At 47.0% G+C, this 21,028-nt stretch overlaps 1 protein-coding gene across 2 annotated transcripts in view; it reads right to left on the bottom strand.

The window, feature by feature from the left end:
* The window catches only part of BCO1 (beta-carotene oxygenase 1), a 51,991-nt gene extending 31,187 nt beyond the window's left edge, over positions 1 to 20,804 (bottom strand). Inside the window, exons 1-7 of one of the 2 annotated variants that reach the window (XR_013997578.1) lie at positions 20,568 to 20,790; positions 17,191 to 17,319; positions 11,670 to 11,799; positions 9,584 to 9,731; positions 7,804 to 7,951; positions 4,363 to 4,583; positions 1,771 to 2,028 (exon numbers count right to left, since the gene is read on the bottom strand). Coding sequence is in view for 1 of the 2 variants with exons in the window: in XM_081119252.1 (XP_080975378.1) it covers positions 1,771 to 2,028; positions 4,363 to 4,583; positions 7,804 to 7,951; positions 9,584 to 9,731; positions 11,670 to 11,799; positions 17,191 to 17,319; positions 20,568 to 20,631 (1,098 nt within the window). In the remaining variant the exon portion in view is untranslated. Of the gene's footprint in view, positions 1 to 1,770; positions 2,029 to 4,362; positions 4,584 to 7,803; positions 7,952 to 9,583; positions 9,732 to 11,669; positions 11,800 to 17,190; positions 17,320 to 20,567 lie in introns of both variants that reach the window. The other variant, XM_081119252.1, reaches the window with a different exon arrangement.
* Between the last annotated feature and the right edge of the window lie 224 nt (positions 20,805 to 21,028).

Here is a 21,028-nt window from a genome sequence, read left to right as displayed (position 1 = left end):
CTTGCCTGCTATTTGCAGCAAACAAGGCTGGCTTTCCATTGGGTAGTGATAGGTTTTCTTTCAACAGTGAGTTGATTTACAAAAATGTGACTTTGTAAATGTTAAATAGAGGTAATGGGAAATGTGTTAAAAATCACGACAGAGATGCACAGATGACTTTAGATGGGCAAATGTTGGAGAGACAGGAACAACAAACACACTTGGTATTTAAATTCAGGCCCTGCTCACTGGCTGGGAGATATCTGAACCCCGGCACTGAGAAGCCTGGCAATGAGGGTGGGAGTGTCCCCTACTCCTCAGGCCTGCAGAGCCCTTAGAAGCATTCAGTGTGACCCATCTGGGCTTCTTTCTAGGAGTTAGGTCTGCTGGGGAGAACAGCACCTATACCCCTTACCAGCCATAAGGATGGGTTTAGAGACAGGCTGGTGCAGATGACAATCTTGGCTTTGCTCTTGTGGGCTGTGTGACTTTGGGCACATTCTTTAACCTCTCTGAGCCTCAGTTTCTTCATCTGTAAAATGAGTCTAATATAAGGACCTCTCCCACAAGTTGTTTGGATCATTAAGTGAGGCAAGAAAAATAAAATGCTTAGCAAAGTACCTGGCATCTAGAGTGCATTTAGTAAATATGAGCCATCAAACTTGAATTGGAATGAATTTGGTTTCATTTAAATTAATTAAGTCATGAAGTCAGTGAGTTCTGGAGCCAGAAGCCTCTGGAGCCTCCAAAACCAAGTCCAGAGCCTTGGCAACATCACCCTAATTGAGGATAATGTCTGATCTAGTGATCATTTTTAATGCAAGAACAGGACTATTCAACAGCAGGGCACTGGGTAAGCAAATGGTGTTGAATCCCTGCCATGGGCTGTCAGGAAAATATCTAAATGATGTTGTGGAAGAACATTTAATGCCATGGAAAGATGTTTAGATAGACAAATAGCAGTACACAAAAGAGTATGTACACACTCGGCCATGGAAGGGAATGAAGTACTGACACATGCTGCAACAAGGACGAACCTTGAAAACGTGGTGCTGAGTGAAAGAAGCCAGTCACAGAAAGCCGCCTGCCGTATAATCCGTTTCGATGAAATGCCCAAGAAGGCGCATCCTCAGAGACAGGAAGTAGAACAGTGATTGTCTAGGGCAGGCGGATGGAGGGGTTGGGGGGCGATGATTAAGGGGTATGGGGTTTCTTTTGGGGGTAATAAAAATGTTTTAAAATTAATTGTGGTGATCATTGTGCAACTCTGAATGTACTAAAAGTGATTGAATCCTACAGTTTAAATGAGTGAAAATGGGTGAATTATATGGCATGTGAATAATATCACAATAAGGTGGTTAAAATTATGTACAGTGTGATTTCCTTTTCTAAAATTAAATCGCACTATACATAATTTTAACTGCTTTATTGAGATATATATCAATATGTGTATATATAATATAAATATACTGTATACATTATGTCAATTATGTGCATGTGTATGTCTGTCTATCTAGCTATCTATGGAGAGTGAAGAGACTTGGGGGGGCAATACAAATATACCCACAATGGGTTTATGGGGGGTTTCTTTCCTTTTTACTTAATCTATATTTTCTAAAGTTTCTACTATGACTACTACTTTGGGGAAAATAATGAAAACATTTTCTGTATTTCTTTAAGAACAGCTCATTTTGGATTTCAATGTCAATCAACTCAGGGCCAAAGCAACTGCCTACCTGGGCTCATGTCTCCCCAGGAATAAAACAGTCCTTCCTTCCTTCAAGCCATTACCTTGTCCATGCAGAGGGGCACAGCGAACCTCTTGAGGGTGGGGGTAGAGTTGGCTCCACAGTTCTCTTTAAAGTCTTGGGTCAGGCTGGCCAAGTAGAAAGACTGGTAGAGGCTGCTGTCCTCGTAGGCGATGACGTCAAAGACAAGGCAGCCATCCTCTTCGTAGGCGTTCACGTGATGAAAGACCACCATAGGGTCTGTGTAAAACCTGATGGACATGGGCTTCCCAGTCCTTTGGTCGACAATGTGAATATAAGTCTGAAAGAAGAGGCACATCCAGTGGTCAGCCCTCCCTCTGCTGGCCCAGCGCTGTGGCATCAGGTATGGGGCAAGAGCCGGCCCTGCCATGTACTGGCTCATGAGTTCCCTTCCCCCTTCTGACTCTCTGTGTCCTGCCTCCAGAGTGCCAGCCACGCAGAAGCACTGAGTACATGGGGGCTGTCAGTTGTTGTGTGTCCATGATCACCTCTTTCCCATGGAGAAGAGGGAAGTTTGTGGGCCAGGGCCTCTGCATCACCAGGAGGACAATGTATGGAGGAAGCCCCAGAGAGTGCACTGTTTTCCCTACATCACTTGGTTGTGATTCCAGGTGAGCAGCAACATGCCAGCTCCCTGGAAATGGCCAAGTTGGAGAGAACTGGGCAGGTGCCAGACATCTAGGCCTCACCAGGCTTCATCCACTGTCAGAGCCCCTAAAACTCTAAAACCACACCTTCCCTTTTGGGTCCCCTCTCCCATCTCCACCGCAGAGCCTGCTACCAGGATGTGGTTGTCACAGCAACGCCCCTGTCCTGGAGGGCTGAGTGACCTGGTTCTAGTTAAGGAGCCCACGTGGGTATCAGCTCATGAGGCCGCTGCACACACTCTGGGTGTCACGAGGCGGTACCACTCTGGGTGGTAATGAGCCATATCTGTGGCCCGTTGCCTAATCCAAAGGGAGGGGGTGTTCCTATCTTTTGGCAGCCCTGGCCCAGCCACCCGCCTTCTGAAAGGGAGGGAGGGAGGGACCACTCCTCCCCGCTCATTTGCTTCTTTCTCCAGCTTCCCCGGGATCAAGCTTTAAATGTTGGGCAGGCTGCAGAGGAGGAAAGCTGTGATAGCATGGTGGTGGGGGTCAGTTTGGGAGGTGAGTACAGGGGTCATTATTTTAGGCATTTTCTTCCCCAGGGTCCCAATCCCTGGGTCAGCCACAGGGACTTTCACAAGGTTCTCTTCAAAATGCACTCCAAAGCCCTTCCCAGGGCTCTAAGCCCTGTCCTCCAGAGCCAAGGAATCCCCAGGGGCCTCAGGGTGGAGGCCCAGAAGGCCCTGCAGCTCCTGCCAGTGGTATGCTCCCCAGTGTGTTTGGGGATTTTTAATTTTTTTTTTACATGAGCACCCTCTAAGGAAGCAGTCTTTATTTGCATTTTAAGAGAGTGAACAAACACAGAAATGGAAAATGCTGCAGACAGGTTGACAAAAAGCTCAGCCCCTTTTTCACTGACGTCATGGGAGAAAGTCAGAGACTGGGGGAGCAGAACAACGGAATGCAAACAAGAGATCACCTACGGTTCACCTTAGAGAGTACACAATGTGGTCTAAGTGTGCCATTCCCAAGAAGTGTTTGGGGAGTTTAGCTGGCTTCCCTGCTGCCCCCTTGCCCCACTCATTCGTTCCACAAATATTTATAGAGGGTCTATGACATGTCAGACAGTTTTTCAGGACCTAGAGAGACAAAAGAAAACCAAGCCCCTGCTTCCCTGGAATTTATATTCAGTGGGTGTGAGGCCAACAGCCAGTGATCAAACATATCACGTGTCAAGGGTGATGAGCTCTACTGAGAAAAATGAGGCAGAGCAGGGGCTGAAGGAAGCCTGGGGAAGGCTCTGCGATAGACAAGTTCATCAAGGGAGGCCTCAAGGTCAGGGGGCCGGAGCTGAGACCCAGAGTAATTGCGGTAGGGAACCACACCGGGAAGAGCATTCCAGGGGACAGAAAACTTGAACTTGAAGGCGCTGAGGCAGGGATGTATTTGGCTGGTTTGAGATACAGGAGGAGGTGGAGTGAGCAGGGAGCCAGTGGCTGGGACGAGGTAAGTGGGGATTTACAGTGGGGATTTCTGTCGTGCCGTCTGGTGGAACACTGTCATTCTGATGTCTGAATAATCTATGGCCCCCCTTCCCCACATTACACAGTGGCTGCATGGAGGGCTTGTCAACAGACAAGGGAGGCTGCAGGAGCCCAGCCATTGGCTAGGACTGAGATGAGTGGGGACCACTGCTGGGTGAGTGTCTTGGTTGACAAGGCTACCTTGTCCAAGGTCACACACCCTTTCAGGATGGTCTTCTCTACTGACTTGTCATGTGTGGTCATAAAGGCCTGGCACCCTTATCCTAACTCAGGGCCACTCTGAGGGCCCAACTTCAGAACTCTCTGGAAGGCTGGCTGATGCCTCTGGGGGAGACTGTACGGTAGTTTGCTTCCTTCTTTCCTAAGAAACCGCCTCCATGCTGGCCTCCATCTCCACGTCTGCTTCTGGGGACACCTCGCTCTGGCTGTCCTCGCATTGTGGGTCCTCAGACCCCCGGGCTGGAAGTCCCAGCCAGGGCTTACCTTCTCCTCCCCGTGGAAAGCCAGGCAAGAAGCCCAGCTCACTCCCCGGATGTACGCAGTCGCCATCTTGAGAATATCCAGCTTGAAGGGCTGCTCGAGAAAGACGACGTAGTTCTTGGTGACCCCGAAGCTGTGGTAATAGCTCGGGGAGAGGAGGGAGCGGGAGGTGATGGAGCAGAGCACCTCCGTGTGCTTCAAGGGGTCCTTCCCCTTCGTCCTGTCTGGAGAAAAGCAAGCCTCAGGCACAGCGCAGGGCCTGGCCTCCCAGACCACACCGCCACCGCCTGCAGCGAGCCCTCAGAGCGACCTTGGAGTAAGAGCTGACAAGTAAAGCAGACGAAGGGGTTGCCGCCTAGCTGACATGGGGCAGAGGCTCGGAGTCCTTCCTGCTCAGGCCCAGTCCCCTCTGAGACCCGGCTCTGCAGCCACAGCTGGGGGCCACCCCTGCCTCCACCTGCTTTTGGATTAAGGTTTATCTGAACACAGCCACGCTCCCTCCTTTATGCAGGGATCGCTGCTGCTTTTGCTTTCCAGCCACAACAGCACGGTTGAGTAGTTGCAACAGAGACGACACATCTGCAAAGCCTCGAATATTGACTCTTGGACCCTTTATAGAAAAAGTTTGTTGGCCTGCTCTGGAGCAAAGCTTCTCAAACTCTGCCGTGCGTACAGATCACCTGAGGATCATGATGAAACGTGGAGTCTGGCTCAGCAGGCGGCTGGGCCTGAGGCTCTATCAAGCTGGTCAGGTGATGAGTGGGCTCCCAGGCTTATGCTTGGACATTTTGCTGAGGACCATCATTTGACATTGTGAGTTAATAGAAAAAGTACATATTGGCCCTGTCCCCAGTTCCTGGCACAGAGCTCCTAAAACCCGCGTACTTTCCTAAGTGGTAAAAACACTAGGAGCATCTTTTGTTCCAACAAAGTGACTCTGAGTGGGCTCCTGGATGGGGCTGGTTACCAGAAAGACCAAGCCATGATTACAAGCTTGGGATTTTTCAGCTCTAACCCCATCCTCCAGAAAGGAGAGAGGGGCTGGAGATGTAGTTAATCATCGATCGGGCCTATGTGAGAAAGACTCTATAAAATCCCAATAGTGTGGTGTTCAGAGAGCTTACAGGTGGGCAAACACATCCACACTGGGAGGCTGATGCACCCAACTCCACGGGGACAGGACCTCCTGAGCTCCGGAAACTACCAGGCCCTACCCCATGTATCTCTTCATCTGGCTGTTCATGTGTGTTCCTTATCGTGTCCTTTAATAAACTGGTAAATATGTTTCCCTGAGTTCTGTGAGCCACTCTAGCAAATTAATCAAAACCGAGGAAGGGGTGGTGGAAACCCCTGATTTGGAGCCAAGTCGGACAGAAGTTGTGGATAACCTGGGGACCTAATACTTGCGATTGGCATCTGAAATGGGGGAGGAGCAGTCCTGTGGGACTGAGCCCTTAACCTGTGGGGTTTGACACTATCAAATAGGTAGGCTTAGAATTGAGTTAAATTATAGGACACCAGCAGGTGTCACAGAGAATTGCTTGGCGTGGGGGCGCTCCCTTCACATCTGGGGTCAGAAGTGTTGTGTGGAGTGTGAAAGTGAAGGAGACACACAGGAAAATTAGTTTTTCTAAGACAGACGTGTTTCAGAGGGTTCCATGAATTTTCTTGGCATTGCCCATTCTGAAACACCTGCGGTGATGAGGGGCTTTTGCATATATTGTGACCATCAAGGTAGGCTGTATGATTCTCATTTTACAGACGGGAAGCTGAGGCTTGGTGGAATATCTGTCATTGTGACCAAAGTTATAGGGTTCAGCCAAGAAGACATTGCCCCATAGCCTGGCTACCTCCTCTGTGGTGTGTTAGGGGCTCATAACGTTCACAGTGTGAAGGAAGGGAACAGAGTGAGATAGTGGAGTAAGTAGGCCCAGCACCTCGCCCAGTGCCCAGACTCGCATGGGCCTCAGTACACGTTCAGTTTTCTTATTCCCCTGCAAGGGTGAGTCACCACTGGCCAAAAGGCCTCCCCTCCCAGGCCCGGGGCTGATTTCTAATGAGTTACCTGCAAGCGTCTCTACCTTCCTTGTGGCCACCTGTGCACACTGTGAACAGCTGGCTGGTGGGAGGGAGGCTGTGGGTTGTGGGTTAGTGTTTTTTTTTTTTCACAAAACAAATGGAGCACAAAGAAAACTGAAATGAAAGGCACCCCGGCCTGGCAGGCAGGAGATGGGCATGATCCCAGGACAGCCACCGGCGTGGAGCAGGCACTCGGAGCATAGCTGTTTGTGGATTGTTGGTGGCTCCTGCAAGCTGTGCCCGTGGGCATCTCCCCTGACCCCCTGGGCCTCATAGCCCTCCTCTGTAATATGAGGTGGTAAACTCAAAGGCCTAGACCATCCCCAGGTCTGACATCCTAGGATTCTAAGCTAGACCCTATATCCCTTTATTGGCTTAATTAATAGGAGTTCCATTTAACAAGAATACTCATGGTACCTTCTGACCTCAGGGACTTGGTCACATCTGCCAGCAGAGGCTGGTAGTTTGCTCAGGAGGTTCTACAGGACCGTGGGGAGGGGGGTCAGCAGGGATCACAGATGGAAACCAGTTTTCCTAAGCCAGGAGGTCAAGCCAAACACCCTTTTAGTTCTGCCCTATCTCCAACCACCAATGGAGGCCTGGTCTCCTGGGTGCGGTTCCCAGGAGGGTCCTGGACAAAATAAGGCCTATGAGCCTCACCTTCCTCCCCCTCAGGAACATGCAATCACAATTGGCCTGGGCTTCCCTCCAGGATTCCTGTGCTAAGTGGAGAAGGTCCAGAAGGCCCGGAGAGCAGGGTGGGGATCTGGAGTTGATCCCAGCAGGGCTGAGCTCCCTGAACAACCCTGGGAACATGGCTTCCGGGGCTGGGATGAGAATGGGTAGCATGGCCCTGACGTACAAATATTTGTTAGAAGCCTGAAAAAAGATGGAAGGAAGGAAGGAAGGAAGGAAGGAAGGAAGGAAGGAAGGAAGGAAGGAAGGAAGGAAGGAAGGAAGGAAGGAAGGAAGGAAGGGAGGGAGGGAGGGAGGGAGGGAGGGAGGGAGGGAAGGAGGGGGGGAGGGAGGGAGGGAAGGAGGGGGGGAGGGAGGGAGGGAAGAAGGGAGGGTGGATGATAAATGAATGGGTGGATGGATGAACAATGGGTGAATGATAAATAAAATTAATTAATGAATCAATGAACTGTAACCTACAGAAAAGGTTAGAATAGTAAACGGATTCACTTCCGAAAGGAAGCCCAGCAACATCATTTTCTCCTAAAGAGAGATAATGAGTTCATGGTCATCTGAATCACCTGGGAGGGAAAGAGTCAGACTGAATCTATGTCATCAGCAAAAGTCAGAATTCTTCAGAGGGAGCCACCCCTGGTGTCTGAGCTTCATTATGTCCCCAGGATGACCTACCTGGTACTGTGGCAGGGATCTTAAAGATCACAAATTTTGTCTTCCCCTTGTCCAAAATGGATGTGCCTATGTTGAGAATATTTCCGGCTGAATCATAATGAGGATGCGATGTTGCCGTATTTATAGCCACGTATTTGCGATAATCAACCTGCAAAATATGAGAGGCACCTGGTTTTTAAACGGGGAGAAGTTGAAATCCTGTGAAACGCTGACTGGTTCTAGGTTCAGGGAGATGAAGGCTATTTTTGCACATTTTCTGATCTGAAAATAAGGCAGGCTTCACCTTTCAAGAGAAGGTTTACCCTTGTGACCTGATATAACATCATGGGGGCCCTCCTAGAGCAAATAGGTTGCAGGGGGGTGAGTGAGCTGTGGGCTTTCTGTGGCAGTTTTTCGGATCCTGCTGCCTGGCCCTGCCGGCGGTCCTCAGAGTGAAGAGAGGACACCTCACCACAGAGAGCTCTAAGCAATGACCTGTTCAGAGAGGCAACCATGGTGCTAATTTTGGCCACTGCTCTGTGTCATTCTACATAAGTCATTTAAATTCTCTCCTTTTGCATTCCACAGAGGCAGAAATCTCCAGGCCTCTCTCATAGTATTATTCCGGGAATGGGGAGGTTACAAAAACATTTGGTCGAAGTGAAGTTCAACTAGCAAGCTCAGTAGTGCCTGGCTCCGAACAAGCCACAACTGTGAAACAATAGGGTGGCCTGGTACCAGCTGTCTGCCCTTCCTCCCCAGGACAGCACAATTTCCAGCCAAAAGCCAGGCAGTACTCGTTCTCTCCTAGTCTTTCCTCTCCGCAACTTTGTGGATCGCATACATCAGTTAGATCTATGCCACCTAGCTTAAAAGGATCTGGATATCACTTCACAGCTAAGAAAAGCACTCCTTTAACAGATCATTAAAATGTATTACAAAGACACTGAGGCTCTGAACAGCCGACTGGAGAAAATTGAAAGTGGGTCTATTGATTTTCACAAAAATGTTGACTTGATTCTGCTCAGGAAGGATATCTGCTTGGGCATTTGTTTTTGTATACTTGCTCTCTGCCTAATGCCTCCCTCTTCAGGTCAATACAAGGTAAGGCCACTGGGAGTCCTGGGAGGTCCAGCACAGCCATTCATTTAGACAACTCATTGAGCTACCACTTAAAGCCAAGGACTATGGGCTCTATTAAGGGTTGAATTGTGTCTTCCAAAAAGATATGTTGAAGTCCTAACTCCTGGTACCTGTATTTGGAAATAGGGCGGCCTTATTAGATTAGGTAATAGATTAGGGTGGCCTTATCTATAAATTCAATGATTTATATCCTTAGAAGAGATTGGAGTGATGCACCCATCTATCAGCCAAGAACACCAAGGATTGCTGGCAACTACCAGAAGCTGGAAGAGGCAAGGAATGATCCTCCCCTAGAGAACACTGCCCTCCTTCAGAGAGAACATGGCCCTTCTGACACCTTGATTTCAGACCTCCAGTCCTCAGAACTGTGAGAGAATACATTTCTATTGTTTTAAGCCACCTAGTATGTGGTACTTGTTATGGTAGCCCTAGGAATTAATACAGCCACAAAGATGAAAACACACAGCCCTAGCCCCAGCCCCAGCCCCAGCCCCGAGGGAGCTTAGAATCTAGTGTAAGTGCTATGATGGGAAAACACAAGAGTCGGTGTCATTAGAGGAGGGGGCTCCACCCATGAGTCCCTGCAGCGCACATGGTCTCACCCAAGGGGTTCCTGTCTCGAGTCAAAAACTGATGTTGGTTGTAGATTCACTGATACCTTTTCCAGAGTTTCCAGAGTCTGTGGGTTGATTTTCCTTATGTAATTGGTCTCTGAGGTCGCATAAAAGTCTTCTCCACACTTCATGATGTTAATCAGGCAGTTGTCTGTGAAATCTGGGATGGTGTGGGACAGGTAGGAGAAAGCTCTGGGGAAGAAAGCAAACCTACGGGTCAGTGCTGTGTCTACCCAGCTGGAAAATTCTGCTTGAGATAGTTTTCGTTTTCCTACCACTTAAAATGCTCTACTTCAACTTAAGGAAGAAAAAGTACCAGGCTCCAATGGGTCACTTGAGGACTTAGATATCAAGTGGCCAAAGCTACCACCATATTGAATCAACTAAGGAGTATCTGGGACAACGTGGCCACCAACTGAGCCCTCCTGGGCTCTCAAAACTCCAAAGGTCTCCTGCACCAAAGCCAGAAATAGCTGGATGGTTGTTCTGGAGAATTTTAAGGAGCTCTACAGAAATCATACATGTACCCATAATGGTCCCTGAAGACTAGCAAAGCAACTAATCCTTGCTTTTGGCAGGAATGTGAGTCCACACTGGTTACCTCAGATTTGTCTAGGAAATGAGTTGGGTTTTTTTGTTTGTTTGTTTTTAAAGAAAAGCAAACTAATTTTGAGTTAAGAACTCATAACTAATCTGATCAGAAGGCAAACTCAAGAAGGTAAAGGGATAAATGGTGACGGAAGGAGACTTGACTTGGGGTGGTAAACATACAGTACAATATACAGATGATGTGTTATAGAATTATATACCTGAAACTTGAATAATTTTACTAACCAATGTCATTTATTTGGTTAATTTATTAACCAAAGTGAATTTTTAAAAATTCAAGTTTTAAAAAAAAAAGGCAAACTCAAAGCAGGAAAAAAAAATCCTGAATCCCTGTCTTGGTTAATGCTCCCCCTACTGGCAAGTCATGTAACAGCAAGGATGCCCCAAAGGGGTGGTTTTAAATTGACTCCCTCCCCTTCCCTCCCCTTCACTGGCTCTTTCCCCACCTGGAAATGAGTTCAGAGCAGTTGTGGAAAAGCAGAAGCAATCTTCCACCTCTGGGCCAGTCTGTCCCTAGCATATTTCATAACTCTTCCACATCTAAGGAGTATCAGGAAGGGGACACTGACATCAGGCCCGATTCTGTGGCCAACAATTTAATTGTCAAATATGTAATACATTCGTAGGCGTTATAACCCAGATGACTTAAAACATATACAACTAAAAATCTTCCCCTACCCTTTTCTCCCATTTGTCAGTTTTCCACCTCCTTTATGCATCCTTCCAGAATCTCCTTATGCATATACAAACAAAAATATACCCCTTTACACAAAATATAGCATATTATTTGCTCTTTAAATTTTTATTTCTTGATTTGAGAGAGAGAGAGGAAGGGAGATAGGGAGACGCGGGGAGAGAAAGAGAGAGAGATGGATTTGTTGTTCCACTCATTGATGCATTCATTGGTTAATTCTCTTGTATGAGCCCTGACCGGGGATCAAACCTGCAACCTTGGTGTATCGGGGTGAAGCTCTGACTTACTGAACTACCCAGCCAGGGATTATTTGCTCTTTATATATCTTGATTTTTTATTTTTTTATTTAACATATCTTGGAAATCCTTCCATTTGATACACAGAAAACAACCTCTTTCCTTTTTACTTCTGCCTAGTATTTTCTTGTGTGGCTTTACTGTTACTTATTTAACCACTCCTCTGTCAATGAATATTTGGGTTATTTTCAGTTTCTCATCATAACAAATAATGCAGCCACAAATAACTCTGTACATTTGTCACTTCGGCATGAACAAGTATGCCTCTGGACTGAAGGGAATGTGCATTTGTAATTTTGATCGATGACTCCGAACTGCTCTGCCCCCAGCCGTGTGGGAGAATGCCTAATAACCCGACGCTGCTTGCCTCTTTTGCTCTCAGTGATCTAGAATTGCACAGTGAATATAAGCAAAGGCCAGTCACATGAAGTTTTCATCCACCCTAAAGGCCATTGTCAGAGCAACAAACACTGGTTGTTTTGACCATCAAGGATATCGAAAAGCATGAACAGATTAAAAATGGACAGTTACTTGGAAAATATGTTTTTGCCGGGGTCTGGATAGGCCATTGTTCCAAACTCGGACACCACAATCCTGTTTGCCTTGATATTGGCGTTGTAGGCGTCACTTCTCAGGTATTTGCTCTTGTAATAGACTTCACCTGAAAGAGAAGAAGCAGAATCATCCCAGGCTGACACCGTTACAGGGCTTCAATGTTGATTCCAGCCATTCCAGAGCTGAGGGGGACAGGCATGAGCTCTACCCAAGGAGATTCAGATCCCCACATGGATATGAACCCTTGCTCCACCATCTACCAGCCATGCACTTGACCTTGCATCACATGTAGGCTTAGTCTCCTTCACTGTGACATGAGGATCATGATACCTTCCTTACAGAGTTGCTGTGGCATTTAAGGCCTGTAAAGCACTTAGCACAACAGTAGGTGCTCAATAAAAGCTACATAAGCTATTGAGATGCAGAATAGAATGGGCAAGGCTTTGGACCATTGTCACACATTGATAACTGATGGCTGCTGCAATTCTGGATTGTCCAACAAAATCCTGGGGGCAGGAAGAATCACCTAGGGGTTGGTGAGGCTACGCACACTCGCACACTCATCTTCTACCAAATGCCACACGGAACCTGCTCCAGGGACATCCTGGTCTCCCCCTGAGTTGGCCTATTCTTTCCTGGCCCCTCCCTCTGAGAGTCACCACCCACAGGCACTGGCTAAGGTGCTTTGGGCCCTGTGGTGCTTTACTTAAAATGTTGAATTCTCTTTACTTGAAATATAAACACCCAGCCTAGGCTGGTTGTAGGCAAGGGGCCCGTTTCCTGTAAACAGCTAGCGCCAGAGCACGGAGCACTTGGGGCCACAGGAAAATGTGTCTCTGGAACTGCTCAAGGCTGACACTCCACTTTCAGGCTGAGATTAGAGGAGGAGCCACCCGGCATTCCCTACCACTTTGCTCCTAGAAGAGTCCAATTAGCCACATTCCTTCCAAAGGAACACAAGTAAACAGATTCCTGCCTGGAATCGTCTAGAATGGGGTCTGGTTTGGGGGATGGGGATAGCTATATATATGTATACACACACACACACACACATGCTTATGTATATATGAGAGTGTGTGTGTGCGTTAAAGCTAACTTTCCAAAAGTCTACTTTGGAGCTATAATAATTGAAAAAGCTTAGAAAGGCTAAATTCTTAAGAGCTCTTTTGTCTGTAAATCTTGGCAACTCTGGCTCTTGGAATTCGCATGCTCCAGTCCTCATGGGAAAACAGCTTTGCCTCTTATTAGAAAAGTATCAACTACATTGCTGAGAGAGACCTGGGTCATGCTTCTCTATGCCTGCTTTATAAAAATGTTTTATTTTGAAATCATTTTAGATTTACAGAAAAGAGCACTCCTGTATACCCTTCACTGGGCCCCACCTGTTCCAACCTGCCTCTTTTATTCAAATCTTTGTTAGTTTTTTAAAGTATTACATCTCTGGCCTCTGCTGAAGGCCACAGGCTATTTTTTTGTCTTTTCACTTTCTTGCTCCAAAGTCTTATTGGTTTGGCACTAACATAGGTTCTCCAAGTTGGCTGTATACTAGAATCACCTGGTGCTTTAAAAATACTTCAGAAGCCTGAGCCCCACCTCACAGCACCCTGATAACTTGGTGGGTGGGACTGGGCAGCCAGGCTGGAGGTCCTCAGTGAAGGTTTTTCCAAACCTCAGTGTATGCTCGGGGTCATCTGGGAAATGTGTTAGAAACACAGGTGCTCTGTTCCTACTTTCAGGGTTATGATTCACTCAAGCTGTGCACACGTGTGTGTGTGTGTGCGCGCGCACACGCGTGTGGGAAGATTTGCAGCTTTAATTAGCATCCAAGGGGATTCCAATGCAGGAGGTTCACAAACCACCTTTTGAGAAATACTGACTTTGTGTTCTTTGCAAATCCAAGAACCCCGCTTTCCCTGTGCATGCCCTCTTGAGTCATGTATAATAGTACTTAACATTTTTGGTTTATATTTCCGTTGTTAGTCAATGGGGAGCCATTGAGACTTCTAGAGGAGAGAAGAGATGAAGCCAGGCTGTGCCGCACCATCACTGACAATCTGTCAGCCTCAAGAGGATTGGGCTGGGGAGATGGGGAGACGGTAGCTGGCAGGATGGGGGAATGGGGGCAGAATTGCATAATAATTAGGACTCAGGGTTCTGGGTTGAGAGAGTACTGGGTTTATATTTGACCACCACCACGTCTTAGCTGTGTGCATTTGGACAAGTACCTTGGCCTTTCTGGGTCTTAGACTCTCATCTGTAAAATCGAGGTGATAGCAGCGGTACCTACTTCAGGAGCTATAGTGAGGACTGAGATGTGAATGGGCACAAAGCACTTATGCAAGTGGCCAGCAAGCACTCCCTGCAGTGAGCATTGAGATGGGTTGGGAAAGTATTGCTTCCTTCTACCAAAACAATCTTTACTTCGTTTGTATCATTTCAGCTCCATAAAGAGTTTCAAAGTGCCCCTCTGGGCCAGGCCCCATGCTAAGTGATGAAGACATAACAATTTGAACAGGGACTCTGAATTCTGGGACCTCCCGCCCTATGCTGGAGAATGGCAAGCTGATCTTTGCCAAGCAGGGTGAGGCATGCACCCTCAACATGCCCAGGGTCCAGGGCAGGCCAGGGGAAGTAACTGGGTGTGCTCTTCATATTTCCCATTTTTCAGCCAGTCTCAGATTATGAATAAAACAAAATCTTTCATGCTACTGTGTGTGTGTATATGTTCTTTTTAATTGTTTAACTTTATTACTACCGCACCGTTTATACAATTACATATCATTTCAATGCATCCATGTGTATTATGATGTTTTGACATCTTAAAAAACATTTCTGCTGGTGAGAGACTGTCCCTCCCTAGACTAGCCAATTCTTGGAGGTAGCAATGGGCTTAGCATGTCTTTGATATGAAAAGTAACCAATTCAGAGCCACACCTTTTCTGTCTGGTTCATACACCCCAGGAGGGAATATTCCTCTGCCTTAACCATCCCAGGGCTAGGTGCCAGGCCACTAAAGACCACTGCTATAGCCCATAGCCCACTGAAATTATTCATAGGAGCCAATCCTACGCTGTTTACCCTGCCCTGTCTTGCCTTTCCCTCAAAACCCCAATAAAGGCCTTGGCCTAAGCATTTTCCCTGCTCCTGTCTTCTCTCCTGACCACCCTGGTGTTTTCCCATGTGGCCCTGTGTGATGTGCTGTGCCTCCTGCCCCTAGGACCTGTAAGTATAATAACCTTTGTTTTCCTGAGCCTCTCTTTGTCTCTTCTTGTGGTCATACCTGTCTGACTATCTCATAAAAGGATACAAAATAACTACTTACCTTTGACAATGAATTTTTAGTTTGAAAACCTACTAGAAGCCTTTAGAAATTCTAAACAGCATGGGATAACTTTAGTCATTTGCCTATTTATCCCATGTTTCCGTAAGACAGCCATGCCTCGGTCATTCCCTGCTGGTTCCCTTGTCCCTGGAGGTTTCTATGGAAGGATGCCAGAGCTACTGCTTGGTAAGCTGTGAGGGGGGATCACTTAAGCAACTGCTGTTTCTCAGGTAGTTGGGGGTGGTGGTGTGCTGGGGTGAGGATGGGGGGACAGCTGCAAACTTAAACTCTGGACAATACAAGTTAAGATCTTAGCCCTACCTTGGCAACCTTGGATAGGCCACTCAACCTCTCCATTTCTGCATCTGCAAAGAGGGGACCGGAACACCTCCCACAGATCATTAAATGAGCACCAGAAATGGCCACAAAGGACCTGGTAGCCTGGTAAAGCAGAGCCTCATGGAAAGGAGGCCACCTTTCATGCACCTCATCCAGAACAACATTTGCTTCCCCCAGAATCACTGGTGACTTCTGTCTAAAAAAGAAGGAGGCCGTTAAGACTTCAGGCTGTCAAGAAATATGGAACCGTCCTCTCTATGGCTCAGTCTCAGCAAAATCTGTAAGTTTTTGCAAACACAGCTCATGGTTTTCACACATGGTATCTTTATTCCTGAAATGTCTGAGCAAGTCACTGGCATAGAGTCTGCACTCAAAAAAAATTGCTGACTGGCTTGTAAGAAATAATAGTTATGCAGAAATAATAGTTAATGCTTATGGAGCACGTATTATGTGACAGACAGTATACAAAGCTCCTTACACATATTAATTCCTTTAAATTCCACAGCAACTCCATGAGATATGCTACTGCTATATCTCCATTTTACAGATGGGAGGCTGAGACACAGAGAGGGCCAGTAACTTGGCCAAGGTCACACAGCTTAGGTGCATGTTAGTTAGGATGGTGCAGCTGGGATTCAAACCCAGCAACGATGATGGTGGTTTTTCATCTAGGTTTTTCAGACCCTTGCTAGACATCTATACTTCTAATCATCACAACAATTCTCCACGGAGGATGATTAAACTCTTTTTACTGATGAGGCCAAGGGAGGCGAAGTGACCATAGGTTGCCCATGCTAAAACACAGGGGTCAAAGAAAAATGTCACCAAGCTGAAGTTCTTGAACGTGAATTTGTATACTGTGTTCCCCAAGCCTACCAAAGGCTCATGCAACCCATCCTGGATCTTTTTGAGAACCAGCTCACGCTGCTATCATATAAACCAGTCCAATGGCCAACAGCAAAGTTGACAATCCACTTCTTGAGCCAGTACCCTGAACTCAGTTTCACTTTATTTGTAGCACTTCCTACTCTCTGCCCTATAGTCAGTGTCCACTCAGGCAGAGCTACTGAACGTATTGCTTGAGTGACATGGCTCTCCTGGGCCTGGCGAGCAATACATGCAGCTTTGTTCTTTTCGGCTCTGTACTCACTCTGTTGTGATTTGGTGCATGTTTGATTCCAAAGCCTGTAATCTCCCACCTGCGGCTGCCCACCTTATCAAGAATACATATTATTTTGCAAGTTGAACTCTTTGAAAAAGAACGTTGGCCACCTTTCCAGGGAGGTTTATGCTTATGGTGGGCTGAATAATCACCTCCCCAAGACGTCCAAGTCCTAATCCCTGGAACCTGTGAATATGTTACCTGACAGGGCAAAAGAGACTTCATAGGTGTGATTCAGTTAAGGACCTTAAGAAGGAAGATTATCTTGGATAATCTGGGTGTGCCCAATGTAATCACAGAGGTCCTTATAAGAGGGCGATAGGAAGGTTAGAGTCAGAGAAAGATATGTGGTTATAGAAGCAGAAAGAGAGAGAAAGACAGGCAGAGAGAGCGAGAAAAAGAGAGAGAGAGAGCTGGCTTTGAAGATGGAGATGGGGCCACAAGCCAAGTAATGCCAGCAGCTTCTGAAGCTAGATAAGGCAAGAAAATGGATTATCTCCTAGAGCCCTCGGAAAGAATGCAGTCCTGCCAACACCTTGATTTTTAGCCCAGTGAAACCTATTTTAGGCTCCCTACTTCCAGAACTATAAAAAAATTAATTTGTATTGTTTGAAGCTACTACATTCATGGTCATTTGTTACAGCGGCAATAGAAAACTAATATAGTGCTTTTACCATCTCTAATTGTGAAGCTGTGGAGCAAGGCTAGGCCATCAAACCAATGGTTGTATCTGGTCTCCCCCACTGTGTGCATCCCAGGCCCATTGCGAAGCAGCGTTCCCTGCAGCCATGTTGGAATCTTGCCTGTTAAGAGAAAGAATGTTTAGTTTCCAGTTTCTGTGTCTAAACCAAAAAGCTAGAAGAAATGGCCATGGGAAGGAATTGAGGCCACAGCCCCAATACCACTCACTACATCCATTCATTTACCTAACAGTCATTTCCAGAAAGCGTACCATATGCATGGCATTGTGCTAGCACTGAGGCACCGTCCCTGCCCTTAAGTTGCTCTCCATCCATTGAGAGACAGAGACAGAAGAAATCAACAGACACTCAAGATAAACTGCGGTAAAGGCAATGCAACAGATTCAGCCAGGGGCTGTGGGGAACAGCCTCACCCCGAGGGGAGTGAGGGAGGGGGAGAGGAGGGCTGCTTCCTGGAGGAAGTGACTTGGATGAGTCTTCAGGGAGAGTAGTACTTGCCTCACAAAGGAAAGAACATTCTAGAGTTGTACTGTCCAGTATAGTAGCCACCAGCCCCATGTGGCGATTGAACACATAAAATGTGGCTAGTACAAATGAGACGTGCTCTGAGTGTAAAATGCACACCAGCTTTCAGAGACTATGAAAAAAATTTAAAATATCGCATTAGCAATTTTTAAAATATTGATTACATGTTGAATTGATCATATTTTGGATATGTTTGGCGTGTTAAATAAAATATACCACTAAAACGAATTTCACCTGTTTCTTTATACTTTTCTGAATGTGGCTATTAGTAAATTCAAAATGGCACACGCGGCATGCGTTGTATTTCTATTGGACAGCACTGCTCTAAAGATAGGGAGCTGGAGCAGACACTGTTGGTCCCCCACCCACCTCCCCTTGGCATTCACCTCCCCATGAAGGGTGCTTTCTGCAACTACCTGAAGCTCTCTGACTGAGGGCTTTGTTCTCACCCTGGGAGCTGCTCTGCCCACATGCTGGACAAGCTGGAAGCACCTTGGAGAGTTAATGCCCCTGGAAGCAGCTCTCACACATCAATGGGCGGGGAGTTTGGGGTCAAATGCCACCACTTCCTTGCCCTGAGCTGGGACAGTGTGAGGCAAGTGTTATACTATTCCCAGGGGATTCAGCTCTGGCAGTTCCCAGTGCCCAGTGTCTTGACAATGCCTCCTTTTTGGGCTTCCCTCCCAGTGTTTCTTGGGATCGAGTCTGGGATAAACTATTTACACCTGAATGTTTGTCTCTGGAGGAAACCAAACCAAGAGATCAAAGACCAGGATGCCCCTGTTTAGTGAGACTGGACTATAGTTTTTGAGTGAGGGCATCATAAATATGGAGGTTGGAGAGGTAAGTAGGGCCCAAGGGACAAAGGTCAATAAGAACACAGCTTTTTTTTTTAAATCCTCACCTAAGGATATGCTTACTGATTTTAGAGAGAGGGGAAGGGAGAAAGAGAGAGAGAAAAAAAGCACTGATGGGAAAGAAAACATTGACGGGTTGCCTTCCACTTGACCCTGCAACTGGGGATGGAACTTGCAACCTAGGTATGTGCCCTGGCCGGGAATTGAACCCACAGCCTTTCGGTGTATGGGATGATGCTCCAACCAACTGAGCCACATTGGCCAGGGCAGGGTCAGATGTATTTGCAATTTTTTTTTTTTAATCCTGACCCAAGGATATTTTTTCCATTGCTTTGGGGGTTGGGTGGGGGGGTGGAGAGAGAGAGAAACATCAATGTGAGAGAGGAACATTGACTGGTTGCCTCCGGCATGAGCCCCAACAGGGACCAGGTATTGAGCCTGCAACTGAGGTACGTGCCCTTGGTCAGATTTGAACCTGGGACCTTTCAGTCCACAGCCTGACACTGTAACCACTGAGCCAAACTGGCCAGAGCTGCAATTTTTTTTTTTTTTTAATTGAGAAAATTCACATAACATAAAATCCATTAAAGTGTACAATTCAGGGGTTTTTAGTATATTCCCAGTGCTGTACAACCATCACCACTATCTAATTCCAGAACATTTCCATCACCGCCAAAAGCAGCTCTGTACCCACCCATTAGCAGGCACTCTCCATTCCGCAGCCCCGGCCCCTGGGAATCACTAATCTACTTGCTGTCTCTAAGGATCTGCCTCTTCTGCACATCTCATATCAATGAAATATGCTCAGAGTTGGGGTTTCAAAAGTTGTCTCTGACTGTGGTGTGGAGTGTGGACAGGAGGAAGAGCCAAGGGGAGGGAGGAAGACCAGAGAGAAGACCAGGGTGGTAGCAGTGGGGAAGGAGAGAAATGATGGAGCATAGAGACTTGGAGGACACAACTGATAGGACTCAGAGTTGGACTAAATATGGGGGGAGAGGGGAGGGGAACATTTAAAAAAATACCAGCCAAGTCACTTGCCTCGGGCAGTTAAGTGAATGGGGGGGACTATTCACAGAGACATGGGAGATGGAGCAGGTGAGGCAGAGCAGGGAGAGGTGAATTGGAGCATATAGTTAATGCCATAGATACACAATAAGAACAGCATTCATTGAGCACTATGCAATGTCCAAGGCAAATTCTCAGCTGAAAATCTCCAACCGGACTTTCCTCACAAAGAACAGTCACTGTTGTCCCCTCCTTGTAAAATCCATCCAGTCCATGTCTCCAAAGGTGAACCTGCCCATGAGCCTGAGTTGCCTGCCCCACGCGCTGTTCTCAGGGCACCCAGCAAGTGACAAGGTGAGGACCAGCGAGTTCAGACCCAGTCACTGTCCTGTAATCTAAACAAGATGGTACCAGAAAGTCAAGTTGCACGTAGAAGAGGAAAAGCAGAGACATAAATGAGACACAAAGCCTGGTGAAGGAATGTTCTGGCAAAGGCTCCCACTCCGGGTTTCTTGTAGTGGCTCTGCAGGTACTTGCATGCCCAAATTGCCCCATGGTACCTGAGAGGGAATCACATCAGGTTCTCCATACCCTCTGGCGAGCACGTGCAGGAGTGGGAGCTCACCCCCACTTCTTGGACCATTTTGAAATTAATTCAGGATGCACACATTTGCACAAATACAACACCCAGTTGGATTGGGTCACATTTTGCAGAATAATCCCATTGCTTATGTGCTGAGAACAGCATTCCCAGGATTTCCTCCCTAGAAGTAATGACAATGACCCTCTCTCCTTGGAAACTGAGTTATATATAAAAGCACACCTAGATTGTCACAGAGAATGTGTCTGGAATATGGGTCATTTTCTCCCAGATAATGTTTTCCAAAAATAATTTACAGTAAGCAGAAAAAAGCACACATCTAAACATAAAAGAAGAGGCATTCATTTATACAAAACTCTCACCTGTCACTTTGGCCCTCACAGGCTCCGGCTGTTCTTTCGTATTTCTACCAAAAACTACATCCATCGTAGAGGGGCGAGCGAAACTGACACTGAGAGTGAATGGACGCTCCTCTGTGTTCAAGGCAACTACTCCCGGGCTCCTCCTTTCCTTTCCTTCATGCTCTCCTGCAGCTTCCCTCCTGGGCCCCTGGTTTCTCCCTTTGCTTTTTCCCTGAGGGCCTGGTGTCTCTTCACATACCAAGGGGAAGCTGCACCTATGTTTAGTCAAAGGTCAGTTCCCCAGCCACGAGTTCTAGTTAATCTTTAACCCTCTTATTGTCTCTCCCCTTCCAGTTTGACTTTTGGTTTAACCAAGAAAAGCTCGTTTCTAGCTGGGTTTAGACTGGAGAGATAATTTAGCAGTGCACTCTGCTTTGGTGTGCTGTCTGAAATAATCCGGTCAGAAGGTGGAGGTGGTTTAT

This window comes from Miniopterus schreibersii, assembly GCF_964146895.1.
Source record: "Miniopterus schreibersii genome assembly, chromosome: 18".
Lineage (NCBI taxonomy): Eukaryota > Metazoa > Chordata > Mammalia > Chiroptera > Miniopteridae > Miniopterus > Miniopterus schreibersii.
This window is presented reverse-complemented; position numbering and strand designations above follow the sequence as displayed.